The sequence below is a fragment of the Leucoraja erinacea genome, chromosome 13, assembly GCF_028641065.1.
Source record: "Leucoraja erinacea ecotype New England chromosome 13, Leri_hhj_1, whole genome shotgun sequence".
Taxonomy (NCBI): domain Eukaryota; kingdom Metazoa; phylum Chordata; class Chondrichthyes; order Rajiformes; family Rajidae; genus Leucoraja; species Leucoraja erinaceus.
This window is the reverse complement of record NC_073389.1, coordinates 24452552-24469264: the sequence shown is the minus strand read 5'-3', so window position 1 is coordinate 24469264 and position 16713 is coordinate 24452552. Positions and strand designations below refer to the sequence as shown.

General features: G+C 42.2%; 1 protein-coding gene across 4 annotated transcripts in view; it reads left to right on the top strand.

Moving 5' to 3' along the window:
• Positions 1 to 16713, top strand: part of bcor (BCL6 corepressor) — a 260969-nt gene that overhangs the window by 65790 nt on the left and 178466 nt on the right. The window contains exon 1 of one of the 4 annotated variants that reach the window (XM_055644609.1): positions 11924 to 12038. The exons of the other annotated variants lie outside the window; for them this stretch is intronic. Within the exon in view, the coding sequence (XP_055500584.1) occupies positions 11973 to 12038 (66 nt within the window). The 5' untranslated portion in view covers positions 11924 to 11972. Of the gene's footprint in view, positions 1 to 11923; positions 12039 to 16713 lie in introns of those variants that run through there. 4 annotated transcript variants of the gene reach the window in all.

Genomic DNA, 16713 nt, shown 5'->3' with positions numbered 1-16713 from the left:
GGATCCTTACACAGTCTCAGAATCACACAGTTCTGCTCTAGCTCACCTTTCACCCCACTGGCCAGTGTTTCCACTTTGAAGGATATTACCGGAAATTCAGGAAATTCTGGGTGCCCAGGTAATTTTAGGAAATGGGTGGGAGAGAGGGAGAGACAGAGCATGAGACATGACACATGGGAGCAGGTTGAAAAAACTAAGACAACGAAAGCTGTTTGAGTCAATGAAAGCTGCCTTGCATAACATTGTACAAGTGAGTAAGAGAAGTAGGCAGATACAGTGTAGTTACATAGATCTGTTTTGCCTAATTCTTCTTTGTGTTGTTAACGTGTGCCCGCAAAAAAAAAAAAAAAAACCCCAACAACAAATAGCACGCATGAAGTAGTTTTGAAAATTTCTGGAAATACCATCAAATTCCAGGTAATTTGGGATTCTATTTCAGGAATTTTTTTGTCGAGGTGTGGAAGCACTGCCACCAGCCTCCTCATCCAATATATCATTCTCCAACTTTTCCACCACTATCAACGTGATCATACCACAGTCATATCTACCCTTCCCCTTTCCATAGAGATCACTCTCTTCATAATCCTTGGTGTGCTCATCCCTTCCCACCCAACCTTCCCATGCACATGCCCCTACAACACAGGAGATGTGACACCTCCTCCCTAAACTTCCACTCCATCCAGGAACCCCCAGAACTCCAGGGGAGATAGAAGTTTGCACGCATCTTTTCCAGTGTTGCCTACTGCATTTGGTACTCTCAATGTGGCTTCCTTTACATTGGCCAAAGCAAACGTAGTCTTGGCGACTATTTAGTTGAACACCTGCACTCTGTCCGCCAAAACCTGCTTGAGCTCCTGGTTGCTAATTCATTTTAATCCCCCATCCCATTCCTATACTGCTCTATAGGAGCACGGAGGTTCTACTGCAGTTGTACAGGGTCTTGGTGAGACCACACCTAGAGTATTACGTACAGTTTTGGTCTCCTAATCTGAGGAAGGACATTCTTGCCATAGAGGCAGTATAGAGAAGGTTCACCAGATTCCTGGGATGTCAGGACTTTCATATGAAGAAAGACTGGATAGACTTGGCTTGTACTCGCTAGAATTTAGAAGATTGAGGGGGGGATCTTATAGAAACTTACAAAATTCTTAAGGGGTTGGACAGGCTAGATGCAGGAAGATTGTTCCCAGTGTTGGGGAAGTCCAGAACAAGGGGTCACAGTTTAAGGATAAAGGGGAAATCTTTTAGGACTGAGATGAGAAAAACATTTTTTACACAGAGAGTGGTGAATCTCTGGAATTCTCTGCCACAGAATGTAGTTGAGGCCAGTTCATTGGCTATATTTAAGAGGGAGTTAGATGTGGCCCTTGGGGCTAAAGGGATCAGGGGGTATGGAGAGAAGGCAGGTACAGGATACCGAGTTGGATGATCAGCCATGATCATATTGAATGGCGGTGCAGGCTCGAAGGGCCGAATGGCCTACTCCTGCACCTATTTTCTATGTTTCTATGTTTCTGTCCTTGAGCTCCTCCATTGCTAGATTGATGTCACATGCAAACTGGAAGAACAGTACCTCATATTCCATTTGGGTAGCCTACAACCCAATGGAATGAACGTTGAATCCGCAGTTTCAAGTAATGTTCCCCCTATTGTCTCTCTTTTCTCTTTTCCCTGTTCCCCCTATCCACCTGCTCCTTATTAGGCTTTGTCCCATCTCAAGCTTATCTCCCCCTCCCCCAACCCCCCTACAATTAGTCTGAAGAAGAGCCCTGACCAAAACATCGTTTGTTCATTCACTCCACTGACGCTGTATGACCCGCTGAGTTACTCCAGCACTTGACATTTTGCTCAGGATTCCAACACCTGCATTATCTTGTGTCATTATCAACACCGTGGTGTTAGATGTCATTTTCGCAACAAACAATATTTAATACTGTGACGAAATTGTGTCGATACGATTTTGTTGTTTCAGATGATCCACTGTCAGGCAAATGATTGTTTATAAGACAAACCAACTCTCAAGCAAGAACATTGTAAATGTAAGGGTGTTGCTGCACCATCCCTTATCGAAACAAATTCTACAAGCCACCATCTCCCAGTCTGCGCAATACATTTTATTGTACAGTGCGATTCAATTTGCTCGGACCGCGGATAGTATTTGAATCTTTTTTGTTAATTAAATGAAAAAGAGTGTAAAGCACACAGAGCCCTTTGTACGTATTTCTAGCATCCCACAAATTACATGGTAATTATGGAGCCTGTAAGATTCGCACGACATCTGCTCTAAAAGTTTAACAGATCTGCGATTTAAAGGATCTGACGGGGAGTTTTGAAATAGTAGAATATAACAGTTTCCCATAGAGGTAGAATAACCCAACAACATGTCACTGTTTTATTTATTCTCTTCGTGCTTTTCTTTATCATTTACGTAAGGGTGTGTGTGGTTTTTTTTAAAACACTCCTTTTTAATAGGGTGTTATCTTTTCCAGGATCCTTGAAGGGGCCCTGGAAAAAGAAAATTGACGCATCTATTTATTATTTTAAAAGTTAGATGTATTGTCCCTTTTAAAATGTAAAAAAAGGAGGGAAGTTTGAAGGGACTCCCGCTGCGATGAGGTGCAGCCAGCTGTGTTGGGGGTCAGGCGGTGAAATTGGAGCACACGTCACGTGCTTTCAGCAGCTCCCTTGAGGCGTGACCCGGCTCTCCAGCCCCGAGTGCGCTAAACGTAAATAACCCGCACTTGTATTCAGCTACACATTGCAGAGCAAACCATAAACCGCGTGACCTACACTCACGCACGTTGATTAAAAAAAATTAAGGTAAGCATAAACGTGACCATTGCATTTTAAATTGTGTTTCATCCTCGCTCTCCTTAAATTCCTGTTTTATAACCGAAATGTGACATATTGTGACTGTGTGAGCCGCAAACGTAGCCGAGGGAGTTAATTCACCTGTGGGATGCAATTACCCGTGTTCATATTGCAGGGAATAGACGTGTCAGCGACTCGCTATGTTTAATTGTAGCAGATAATCTAAACACGTCGCTAATAAGCATAGTCATTTTCACTTGTTGTGCACACTACACACTGCAATGTAATTAAACTACTGGCGTGGTTCACTTTCACAACACCACGCAACTATGCTGCTTTTTTTTTAAATAGCTTTGTTTCTTTTCATCGTGTTCAGGGTTTAACATCAGTTATTTTAACACTGCGCTGGTCGAATACGTAGGATCTATCTTCAACTCAGGCCAACTGTCTTTCTTAAAAATGTGAACATCGTATCAAAAGTAGATTGATTGGCCTGACTTGCTCCTTGAGTTTGCTCGCTTCATCCTTTGAAATATACTTTATTCCATAACATGGTGTGTTGTGTTAATTAGCATTTAAACACAAAAACATTGCGTCGCCTTGTGTGTGTTCCGCCTTCCGGCGGCGAAGCACTTTGTTCCATTACCAAGCGCTACTCGTGGGTCAGTACATGTTAGTTAAACTAGAGTAGAGCAAACCCACCCCACGTATGCGGTTTTGTGTGCATGAAACTTTCTACACCGAAGGGACCAGACGACAAGGGATATTTATTTGTGACGGGAAAAAGCATGTACTCCAAACAAAAATGTGAATCCACTTACATACTCTATTTAAAACCAGCTTTGTGGTGTTGGGGCTCATACAAAGGGGCTCTGATTCCGTACAAAGGAGGAACAAGTTCAAACATTACAGTGATTACGCTTCCTCGCAGTGTTTCAGATAAAAGTTGGGGAAATTAATGAAGAATACGGTACATCAAACGACTGTTGACTAGAGTTAGTGCAACAGACTTGATGGGAACCGCATGTTCCACTGTATTTAAATGAAGCGTGGTCTGTAAATTTATCATGGGTCATAAAAGACAGCTTGCTTCTGTAATCAGCAGGAAGCATGTCGGACTTATGACGGAGGTTGGGTGGCAGTACAGATCTTTATCCAGCGCAAGAGGGACTCCTGTCTGGCCGCGCTGCGAACTGAAACTAAGAACCAGCATGATAACTATCTCCCGCTTAAAAAAAACATCGTAACGGATATCTGTAGCTCGCAGTTTTGCGGTGATCCACACAGCGATACGTGTTTTTTTTCTTTAACAATGCAAACATGTTCGGTTGTTTTTTGTGAAACTCGTTGGTCACTTATATCCAACGTTTTGTGATGCAGCGGTCACTTGGTCGCTAAGGTCACTTACTCGATTCGTGAATAATTATCCCGGTTTGAGTTACAGTAAACAAGGCTGTGGTTTGCGTGAAAGAAATGGACGTTCTATCGCTCTCTCCCCCGTTCTTCATACGAAGGACTGTACTGGAGCTCGATGAGAATCATTTGTGTATCATGCGGGATTGGTCTGTTATTTAGAGTGATAGCAGTGCGCTTACAAGATTATGTTTGGAAATTGTGTGCCACGTAAAATCGAGTTGATTTGAAAGTGTGCCCGTCTCTCACAGAGTCTTTCAAACATTTGCAGTACTGTGGATTTTAAGTGTTAACTTGGCAGCGGTGGGGATTCTCGCCGCCCTGGTGCACGTCCGTACTCGGCAGTTTTCCAGAATGAATGAAGTCGTGTTGCCTGGCTGCACGCTGTATTGTGCAGCATCTGCGCAGTAAACAAAGTTAAGTTTTTAACGGGAAAGAGGTTTGCGTTAAGATGTGTCGGCGTGTGGTGGAAGATGACTTAGCTGAGGAGTAGCGAACTGCTGCTGCGGAGATCGATTGTATATGGAGTAGTGTGGGTTGTTTAGTGTCGTTTAGATTTGTCTGAGTGTTTATAGGCATATCTATCAGGGGTCTTGATGCAGACTTTTCACTGAAGTCTCAAATCGCAGTCGAAAAATATTCGACGTTTTAGATACTTTTTGCGGAGGTCCTCGATACTGCTACCTATTTTTCTGGATAGGTTTCGGAGAGAGGGTGTCAACACAGTTCAACAATTGAATCAAATTGTAACAATTTAATTGGAAATACTTTTTGCGGAGGTCCTCGATACTGCTACCTATTTTTCTGGATAGGTTTCGGAGAGAGGGTGTCAACACAGTTCAACAATTGAATCAAATTGTAACAATTTAATTGGAAATGGAACAAAATTGCAGAGAAGGTGTGGGGAGAGATTTAAGAGGGACCTCGGGGCATTTTCATTCGGAGGGCAGCTGGTATCTGGAACGAGCTGCCAGAGGAAGCTTTCGGTTACAACGATGACTGTAAAAAGCCATTTGGGCAGAAATATGATTAGGAAGGGTTTCAAGGTTTTAGGCTAAAGCAGGCAAATGGGACTAGCCCAGAGTCCCATCTTTGTCGGCATGGACGTTGGGCTGAAAGGCCTGTTTTTATGCAGCATAGCTCTACTCTGGAATTTTGAAATTAAAATTAAGTGTTAAAAAAAACTCAGGATGTCAGGTAGCAATGAATTGGGCGTAAATCTTTTGTCATTTATTCCAGCAAGGGTGAAAGTACATTATTTTTTTCTTCCGGTAATGTGATATTGTTGACACTGCCAATGTATTGGAATGTCCGCTGGCCAATTTCATCAGGTACTTCGCATTTATCCTTCCCATTTGTCAGTGCCCGCTTACTTTCACCTCCGATTTCTGATGAAGATTTGGGTTGGGGGAGGGGTGTTAAGAGAATATTGTGTAAGTGTGACTCTTCACACAAGAAAATCCGCCCCAGTGGAGAAGGGCTATGAGTGAGGTTGACTCGGAACTGAGTGGGCCAGGCATATCTATGGAGAGGCAAACATAGTTAATTTTTCATGTCAATGACCTTTGGTCAGAATTGGTAGAAGTTCTGATGAAGACTTTGGACTTTACGTAGAGATACAGCGTGGAAACAGGCCCTACGACTCACCAAGTCCCACACCAACCACCACCCCTTCTACTAAAATTATCCTTCACATTGGGTACAATTTGCATTCGAGTATGGGAGGAAACCGGAACACCCGGAGAAAACCCACGCGGCCACTGGGAGAATGTACAAACCCCATATGGACAGCCCCCGATGTCAGGTTCGAACCCGGGTCTCTGGCGCTGTAAGGCAGCACCACTACCGCTATGCCTCTCAAGTAGAAGAAGGACATTGATGTGACTCTGTTTCTCGCTTCACAGATGCTGTCCCACCTACAGTATTTCTAGTACTTCCTCTTTTTATTTTGCATCTCCAATATCTGCAGGTTTTTCAAATTAGATTTGACTAATTCAGTGGTTGCAGCTATTGTAACAGATGAATGGAAGATAATGGGCATAATGTATTTGGAATATCAAAGAGTATTCACTTAAGTGCTGCATAAGAGGTAATTGTGCAAAAATTGAATGTTATTCCAATGATTAGCACTGTAGTAAAGAAAAAAACACTCAAAGTGCTGGAGTAATTCAACAGCATCTCTGGAGAACAGGGATAGGTGATGTTTCACGTCAGCACCCTGCTTCAGACTGATTCAGTCAAGGCCTTTGGAGATCTATACTTGGAGTGATGTATGCAGATTTTTTGTCCTTGCCTAAAAAAGTGGGAGTGAAAGAAAAGTTCACTGGATTGATTACTAGGTTAAAGTGATTGCTCTTGAGGAAAAATTGAGTGGATTTGCCTTCATTATTGAGTGTAGAGGTGACCTTAAACAAAACATACCAAGTCTTGGAGAGATTTGAAAGGCTTGATGCTTGGATGATTTTTACACAGCTGGGGAACCCAGAAACGTGCAGCAATCAGAAATTGGTAATTTAGAATTAAATTATGGTAAAAATTCTTTACAGGCATCTGAATCTTGTCCTCCTCAATTCCCCTTCTTTCCGTCTTGCATTTGATGTATCCAAATCCCCTGATATGTCTTTTAGAATCTAAGGTTGGTATATTGCAACTAATGCATTCATTATCACTACAGCAGCCTCTTTTAAGACTCTAGAATGCATCCTATCTGAGTTTAGTTTAGTATATTTCAGAGATACAGCGCAGAAATAAGCCCTTCGGCCCACCGAGTCCGCACCGACTAGCGATCCCCATACATTAACACTATCCTACACACACAAGGGACAATTTACACTTATACAATGCCCATTAATCTACAAACCTGTACATCTTTGGAGTGTGGGAGGAAACCAAAGATCTCTGGGGGAAAAAAAGCACAGGTTCATGGAGACTTATTAGCATTTAGCCCCACTAGTTTGTCCGGCATTTTCTTTCCTGTGATCAGTTGGAATTGCTCCTTCCCATTGAATATGAATTATTATTGGGATGTTTTTGCCATTTATTTGAAGCCATATCCAAAATAATTCTCTGACACTTACAGATTTCCTTTTATAAGTTCCAGTTTCAATCTCCAAGGACCAATAAGTACCTCCACTACCATCATCCTTTTTATTTACCTGCAGAAGCCCTTATCACCTATCTGTACATTATTTGCTAGTTTGCTCTCTTGCTCTTTCATGACTTTTTATATATATTTTGTTTCTGGCCTACCATGAATCTTCAGAACATTGTTTGCCTTCTCTTTTAAATTGATACCAGTTAACTTAGTTAGCCCTGGACACTGAACTATATCCATGTTTAGACATATTATCTATTTGCTGTAATGTCTACCATTGCAAACCTGGATCCTACCCTTGTAATCTATTCTCCCAGTCCACTTTGCTTTTACACCATTGTAATTGCCTTAATTTAAACATAGACCGTAGATTTTACCCTCAAAATGTATACAATGATCTACCATACAATGATCACTGTTTCCTGGGGGATTCTTTACCAAGAGATTGTTCATTAATCCCACCTTATTACACAATACCAGATCTAAAATGATGTGTTCCCCAGTTGGTCTCACAAGAAATGACTCTGAAAAGTTATCCTGAATACACACTATGAGTTTGTTCCCAAGGCTACTCTTGCCAATTTCATTTCTGCAATCTACAGTATATGTTGATTATTCCAGTGCCATTATTGCCATCCCCTATTATTTATTTATGGAGCGATATTTTTTTATTTTTAGAGGGTCTTTATATTACTCCCACCATTGATGTCACCCCCTTCTTACATCCAGCCAAATTGATTCCTCGTGCTTTAAGCTGTCCCAACATCATTCACCACCATTGATTGATTTCATCATTTATTAACTAGAGCCACTCTACCTCATTATTTATTTTAAACAATCCTTTCAAAATGGCAAATATCCCCCAAATATTTAAATCTCAGCCTTTGTTACCTTACAACCATACCTTTCTAATAGTTATCAGATCATCCTGATTATTTTTTATTTGGGTTATCAGCTTGTATAATGTGAGGGATCCATTTTGAATAATAGTCTTTGAATGTCTTTTTCCATATTCTGATTTTTTTGTTGGTTCAGTCTTATGCTCTGCTCCTTCCTATATCAGTCAATTGCCATAATTCTTTTCCGAAATAACACTTCATCTTAACAGATGCCTTCAATTTCTATTATAGATTTTCTCCTGAATCCAACCTGTTTCTCGACTCCTCACCAGCCTAGTTTAAACCCTCCATAACAGAACAAGCAAAACTCCTTATGAATATATTGTCTACATCCCTGTAGAGGTGCAACCAATTTGACTTGTAGAGATCGAACCTCCTTCCAGAAATGATCATATTTCTACAGCAATCTAAAATCCTTCCACCTACATCGTCATTACAGAGCTTGGTAGACACTGCCCGGTTCATCAAAGGTACTGACCTCCCCACCATGGTAAGGATCTATGAGAAGCACTCCCTCAAAAAGGAGGTCAATATCATCAAAGACCCCTATCACTCTGGGCACAATCTCATTTCACTCCAACCATCGTGATGAAGGTATAGCATTCTGAAAACCGTGACCACAAGGTCCAACAACAACTTCTTCCCAACCACCATCAGGCTCTTGAGCACTACACTGCACTGATCTCAATGAAGAATTTCCATGGACTAAGTCTTTGGACTAAGGGCAATGTTTTTTTTACACTAGTATTATTGTTAATAATTTATTGATTTTTAAAATTATATATCCATGTATACTGCATTTACAGGCTTGTTGTGCTTGTAAGTAAGGATTTCATTGTTGGTACATATGACAATTTAACACTCTTGACTCGACTTGCCCTGCCCATAAATTCATCTGCTCTGTGTTTCTATTTCTTTACTCAGTAGGATTTAGCACGGGTAATCCAGAGGTTACTACTTTGAGGTCATTGGCACTGGTAGAAATCCAGAGATTGCTATCTTTTGACGTCCTGATTTTTAATCTTTCATAGCTTTCCAAGCTCGGCCTGCAAGACCTCATCTGTTTACACCAATATTGTTGACACCAAAATGGACTATAAGCTCTGCCTGTTTACTCTCCCCCTTCAATGGCATTAAACACAGTCAAATTCAATGCATACACTGATGGAATCCAGCAGTACCTCGGCACCAGCTCTCCACTGACTATAGGTTGTTAATTGAAATATAAAAACAATTCACATTACCTTTGGGCCATCATCTCAAACATTATCTGGCCATCAATTTCTTCCCACACCATGCTTTTAGTGCCACTATGCCCACACCCTGCTCCATGTCTTACTCATTGGTAAGGCCATCCTTTACTACCATTGATCAGATATATCAGAGGACATTGTGGGAAACTAGAAAGAAAAATTGCGGGAACCCTGGTTGAAATTTATGAGTCATCCTTAAATACAGGAGAGGTGCCGGAACACTGGAGGGTGGCAAATGTTGTGCCTCTATTCAAGTAGAGGTGCAGGGATCTATAGATTGGTGAGCTTTACATCTGTAGTTGGATAGTTACTGGAGAGAATTCTGAGGGATAGGTTATACAGTCATTTTTAATCTTTCATAGCTTTCCAAGCTCGGTCTGAAGAAGGGTTTCGGCCCGAAACGTTGCCTATTTCCTTCGCTCCATAGATGCTGCTGCACCCGCTGAGTTTCTCCAGCTTTTCTGTGTAACCTTCGATTCTCCAGCATCTGCAGTTCCCTCTTAAACACAGGTTATACAGTCATTTGGATGGGAAAGGGCTGATTAGAGGTAGTCAGCATGGTTTTGTATGTATGAGGTTGTATCTCACAAATCTGATTGGGTTTGGTGAAGACGTGACCAAAAAGGTCGATGAGGGCAGAGTTGTATTCATTATACAAGGTTCCACATGGTGGGCTGCTCTGGAGAGTTAGATCACATGGGATCCAAGGAGAGATAGCTGAATGGTAGGCAAATTTGGCTTCATGGAAGGAAGCAGAGGGTGATGGTGAAGGTTGTTTATCGGACTGGAGGCCTGTGACTAGTGGTGTGCTGGGCCCGTTACTGTTTGTCATCTACATCAATAATTTGGATGAGAACATACAGGGCAAGATTAGCAAGTTTGCTGATGATACAAATGTGTGTGGTTTTGCAGATAGTGAAGATGGTTGTGAAAGATTGCAGCGGATCTTGATCGATTGGCCAGGTGGGCTGAGGAATGGTCGATGTAATTTAATACAGAGAAATGTGAGGTGTTGCATTTTGGGAAGTTTAACAAGGGCACGGCCTACACAGTGAATAGCGGGCCTCTGGAGTGTTGTAGAGCAAAGGGATCTAGGAGTGCAGGTGCATGGTCCCTTGAAGGTCAAGTTGCAGGTAGATAAGGTGGTCAAAAAGGCTTTTGGCACATTGCCCTTCATCAGTCAGAGTATTGAGTATAGAAGTTGGGAGGTCATATTCCAGTTGGTGAGACTGCATTTGGAGCATTGTGTTCAGTTCTGGGCACTATATTATAGGAAAGATATTGTCAAGCTTGAAAGGGTTCAGAGAAGATTTATGAGGATATTGCCAGGACTAGAGGGTCTGAGCTACAGGGAAAGGTTGAGTAGGCTGGGTCTCTATTCCTTGGAGCGCAGAAGGATGAGGGGTGATCGTATAGAGGTGTATAAAATAATGAGAGGAATAAATTGAGTAGATGCACCTCTTGCCCAGAGTAGGGAAATCGAGGACCATAGGGTCAAGGTGAAGGGGGAAAGATTTAATAGGAATCTGAGGGGTAACCTTTTCACACAAAGGGTGGTGGGTGTATGGAACAAGCTGCCAGATGAGGTAGTTGATGCTGAGACAATCCCAACGTTTCAGAAACAGACAGGTACATGGATAGAACAGGTTTGGAGGGATATGGACCAAACGCAGGCAGGTGAGGCTAGTGTTGCTGGGACATGTTGGCCAGTATGGGCAAGTTGGGCTGAAGGGCCTGATTCCACACTGTATCACTCTATGAAGCTATGTAGTATCTCCCACGTGTATATATTTCACTTAAAATGTCTGTCCATGCTTTTTTTAATCTTGAATTTTATCTTTATTTTTGAAATTCTTCTGAATACAATAGTTTCATACTTTTGTAATCTCAATCCCATTAAACGTCCACCTTTCTGGTTCAGTTTTCCAAGACAAATTAATCTGTGAACTTTTCAATGCCAGTCCACTGATCTTATTTGAAGTTCACATCCAGTTTAATTAAATCCACCTCTCCTTGTATTTATTTTCCCTGCAACAATTCTCTCAAGCCTCGATTCCTTCAGTATTGCTTCTTCTGCATCCTTATTTACTCTGGTGAGTGTCGTTTCATTCTGTATGGGAGGCCATCTTGGCCCTACATTGTGCAATATGCCTGTAATCTCCACCTTTCCACCCTGCTCCAACTTTAGTTGCTCATTAAAAGATGCCTTTTTGTCCAAGCTTTGGGTCAACTGTCTTTTTATTCTTTGTCTGTTTTTGCCTAATCGGATACTTGGAAAAGGTATGGATCTTTGAGGGGGCTCTTTAGATACCAGGTCATTATTTAATTGTTGTTGCTGGGTTGAGCTGACCTATATTGTGCTCGCAGATTCGCGCACTGTTGTTGTGAGTGGTGCGAAGAGCAGTAGAAGCTGCGGTAGAGAAGCCCAGCATTGGGCTTATATATTACACAGGTGAAGGAAGGCGAGACAGAAAATGAGTGAATGGAGGGAGCTCATTGCTAATGCGATTGTGTCAAGACCGGGGGTGGTGGTGTGTAAATATGTCAGAGTGGGAGATGACGCGTGTGGTAAGCCAGTGTTGAAGTTTGTCAGGTGGGAGGTGAAATGTTGCGTCGGTTTTGTGCGTGGAATGTGAATCATGTATCAGGAATAATTTTTTTGTGCCTGCGTGAAATGTACATGTTATCTTTCCTTTGTGTGCACTCGCAACGCTCACTAAACTTGGCGCAACGCCGTGGGCAGCCGAGTTTATTTGGTGTCGGTCAACATCGTGCTGATACATTGCTGGAACTAGGAGTTTTGTGGGCTGGAGTAAAAGATATATCAGCAAAGCCTCTTTCATTCTAGCGTGTCACGCGGTCAACGCCTGTCGGTTGGAAATATCTTTAACTGAATCACCGATGACAGATTTTATATAATCAGATTATATTGGTTCGAAGCTGGGGAAACCTATCGAACAGCAAGCCACAGGGAACGTCTGAATTCATGGATGGATTCCAAATACTCGGGAATAATAAATAAGGATTTCCACGTTGCCTTCAAATCCCATGGCATTAGGAGCTTCTGTGAGCTTCACTCAGTTCACGCAATGACGAATGTTTTCCATTTAAGCCATGTGGTAAAGGAGAGGTGGGGGTGGGAGGCGGCAGGTGGAGTAAATTACTAATATCCACCATGGATTCCATGCAGGAAACGTGTTGCATTTTGATGCTTCTGTGTCTCAATGCCGGTCTGTGTTTGAAAATACATTCTCCGGAATTCGCCCGATTAAGTTAAATCATCGGGCGGAAATGTGTTTTAGAGTTGAGCTCGGTATATTTTTCTTCGAATCTTTATTAGCTAACTGATTCATTTGTAAAGAAGAATAAGAGAGCGTGGTGCACAATGGAAATAGGTGCTGCCGTGTGAGGCGAGCGATGGGGCTTGGTGGTTGTAGCAGTAACGCAAGCGACTGCCACAGTGGTCACCGAGGCACGTTCACATCGAGGAAGCGGAAGTCCGAGCGCTCTTTGGCTGCTTTACTGAAGGAGAGGCACCACGTCGGCTTTATTGTCTCTATAAAATGAATATTTTAAAGTCTGGTTTACATAATACTGCCACACGCAGGAAGCCTGGTCTCGACTTGATTTCAGTCGGGACAGTTCCCAGGTAACAGGAAGGCCGAGAGATGCAGTACTGTAACTTCTGACAGCATTGGCTGCCGTTGCACGCTGACGGGGTTGCACCACCGTGTGCCGAGTCTAAAACGCATACACTGCTGGTGAACATGGTTTTGTGGCCATTGACGATCATTTGGAATAAACGCGGCCTTCACCAATATTGAACTGCCTGGTGGATGCCCGTTTCCTTTGTATCGTCATGGTGTCCGTTTATGATTTAAAAAAAAAGTCATCTGTCTCAGTCTACCCACCCCCACCCAACCCGCCTACCTGCCTCTGAGCACTCACACTCGCACACACTCACCGGTTGAGCACTGACTGCAGGCGATGTGTTAGCAAGACACCGCTTCCTTTTCTAAGCGATGACACAAACCCGCTCTGAGGTGTGGGGCTGGCAGAGCAGCGCTGTACATTTCGAGTGCCCATCAAGCGAAAGAGTATATCGACAGCAAGTATATTGAATAATTGACACAGTGCTTTTGGAATGCCTCTAGGTGTGCCATCTTATTGAAAATCGTAAAATGTCCTCGAAGACATTAACCCACCAATTTAGATTGAAGCCTTCCAGATAAAAGTAGCAATTTAAGTTAGATCTACCTCAGACTCGGCACGATGGCCATGACATGCAAAATTAGTTGAGCTGGAATAACAGCACCTTAACTGTGAATAGGACGCAGCACTGGTATACATATATCGTAACACAGAACGGCTGATTTGTAAATGATGAATCTTTGCACAAAACAAACCTCAAGGTTAGACAAATGCTGGAGAAACTCAGCGGGTGAAGCAACATCTATGGAGCGAAGGAATAGGCGACGTTTCGGGTCGAGACCCTTCTTCAGACTGATAGGTGGGGGGCGGGGCGGGGGGGGGGGCATCAGTCTCTACTGGGGTAGAGAACATCGATTAGTTTTAAATCACAGAGAAGGTAGGGGAGGGAGGGATTAAACACGGGGAATATCTCTCAAAGACTGAGATTGATGATGGGCACCATTTGACAGTGTTCATCGGTAATTGTGCCACAACTGAGGAGGTGTGATTTGAATTGTTATGCAGTAGCATTTTATTACAAGAACAGTGTGAAAATATAGTGCAAGCAGACAAATTTTATTCACTGGGTCATGTTATTATGTGGGTCAAGATACTTGAACTTTCTCAGATCATGAAATTTGTACTGCGCAGTACAATGACTGTAAATGCAGCGCATTCGTTTAAACAAGTATTTTGAGATATTATGAGATCTTGGATTTGGTTGGGTTCTTCTAAAACACTATTGTAGATGAACAGTTACTGAAGTGATGCACAAGCCACAATCAAAGCATAGCAAAGGGACTCGGAATCATAGTTCAGAATAAATACATATGCATCTTCTTTGGTTTTAAGTTGCTGTAAATATTCAACCATCACCTGAAGGTTGCTGACCAACGTCAGCTCCAAGTCCAATAATATCTTGATTGTTCTCTTGACTTTTGATTCTCTTCTGTAGCTTCCCCAAGCCCAAGAATCAATACGCTCTTTGTGCCCTTTCACTTCTTGCCTCTTGCATGCTCCTGGGTTTCTTTATTTCACTGCCAACAATATCTTCAGCTGCCCAGCTCTTATGTTCTGTCATTCCCTCCTTATACCTATGTACCTCTCAATTATTTTTACATGCTTTCTGAGAAGTTACCTCTTTAATGTTATAACATAGGAAGTGCATTGGATATTTTGCATGTTACATTTTCTATAAGCTGCAAGATCATACACTTTGTTCAGTACTGAAAATCCCTAGCTCATTAGCATTTTAAATTCAGGAGCATGATCTGGGGAGGCCAAACAGTTTGTCTTTCTATGGAAGCACGAGGAGGCCAGGTGAGAAGAGGAGAACCTCCCTCCTTGCCCCTTCAAGTACCTCCAACTTCATGTGTTGAGGACTGGAGATTGCATAGTAGCGACATCAGAATCTTTAGAAATGGAGTAAAAGCAAGTCATTCCATTTGAGATTCTATATTTTGAACTTATCGTCCAATTCACTTTTTTAGTTTCATTTCCTTTTTTACTATTTGTACGTATATATTTCTCTCTCAACTTTACTGTATTGCTCTGCTGTTAATTTTATTTTATTTCTACTTTCTTCTGCAACAGAATTCCTTGCAGCTGTCCCCATAATTTGCTGCATTTAGTTCCTAATTTTACATGGGGAAGAAGACAATAGGTGCAGGAGTAGGCCATTCGGCCCTTCGAGCCAACAATGTGATCATCCCCAATCAGTACATTGTTCTTGCCTTCTCCCCATATCCCCTGACTCCGCTATTTTTAAGAGCCCTATCTAGCTCTCTTGAAAGTATCCAGAGAACCGGCCTCCACCGCCCTCTGAGGCAGAGAATTCCACAGACTCATAACTCTCTGTGCGAAAATGTGTTTCCTCATCTCTAAATGGCTTGCCCATTATTCTTAAACTGTGGCCCCTGGTTCAGGACTCTCCCAACATTGGGAACATGTTTCCTGCCTCTAGCGTGTCCAAACCCTTAATAATCTTATATTTTTCAATGATTTCCTCTCATCCTTCTAAATTCCAGAGTATACAAGCCCAGCCACTCCATTCTCTCAGCATATGACAGTCCCGCCATCCCGGGAATTAACCTTGTAAACCTACACTGCCACTCCCTCATTATTAGTTATGCAGTAGTTACTATTTCATATCTTTGTACAACTCATGGCTCTATCATGTTCAATTCTAAGTTTAGTCTTCCTATTTTCACCTGTTTCCTCCATCTTGTAGCTCTCTTGTTCCACCTTACAGTGTAGAAAAACATGATGAATACAAATTGGTGGAACAGCATCTCATATTTTATTTGGACAGCATGCATCCCTGTATGAATATTGATTTCTGTAACTTCAAGTAACCCTGGCATTCCCTCTCTATCCCTCCCCCAGCCAAGTCACACCAGTTTCTCGTTTTCACCCAACAAACAGCTAACAATGGCCTGTTTCCTCTATCATCATAACTTTGTTGCATATTTTTCATTCATTGTTCTTTATCCCGCTACATCATCGTCTATATCTCTCGTTTCCCTTTTCCCTAACTAGTCTGAACAAGGGTCTCGACCCGAAGCGTCACCCATTCCTTTTCTCTAGAAATGCTGCCTGTCCCGCTGAGTTACTCTTGCTTTTTGTGTCTATCTTTGGTTTAAACCAGCATCTGCAGTTCCTTCATAAACATGATGCATGATCACTATGGGCTACACAGAAAAACATGATCTATCTCTTTACGATGTAGAATACATGATCTCTGTTTAAGCATAGAATGATTAAAGTATAATGCAATCAATTTTGTGTTCTTAATTCTTAGGTGGTACATTTTTCTTTTATTCATTATTTGGTTCTCTGATCTGGATGTCATTGCCCATTCTTAATTGCTTTTGAGAACATGATGTCGAACCACCCTCTGGAACAGTTGCACTCCCTGTCATGAACTTTCAAACTGCTGCCAGGGAGGTAAAATCCAGGATTCAATAGTGGTGATGAAGGAACAGGAAGAAGTATTCAAGTCGGGATGGTATTGAATTTGGGAGAAATTTTTCGGAGGTGTTGACACAAGGCA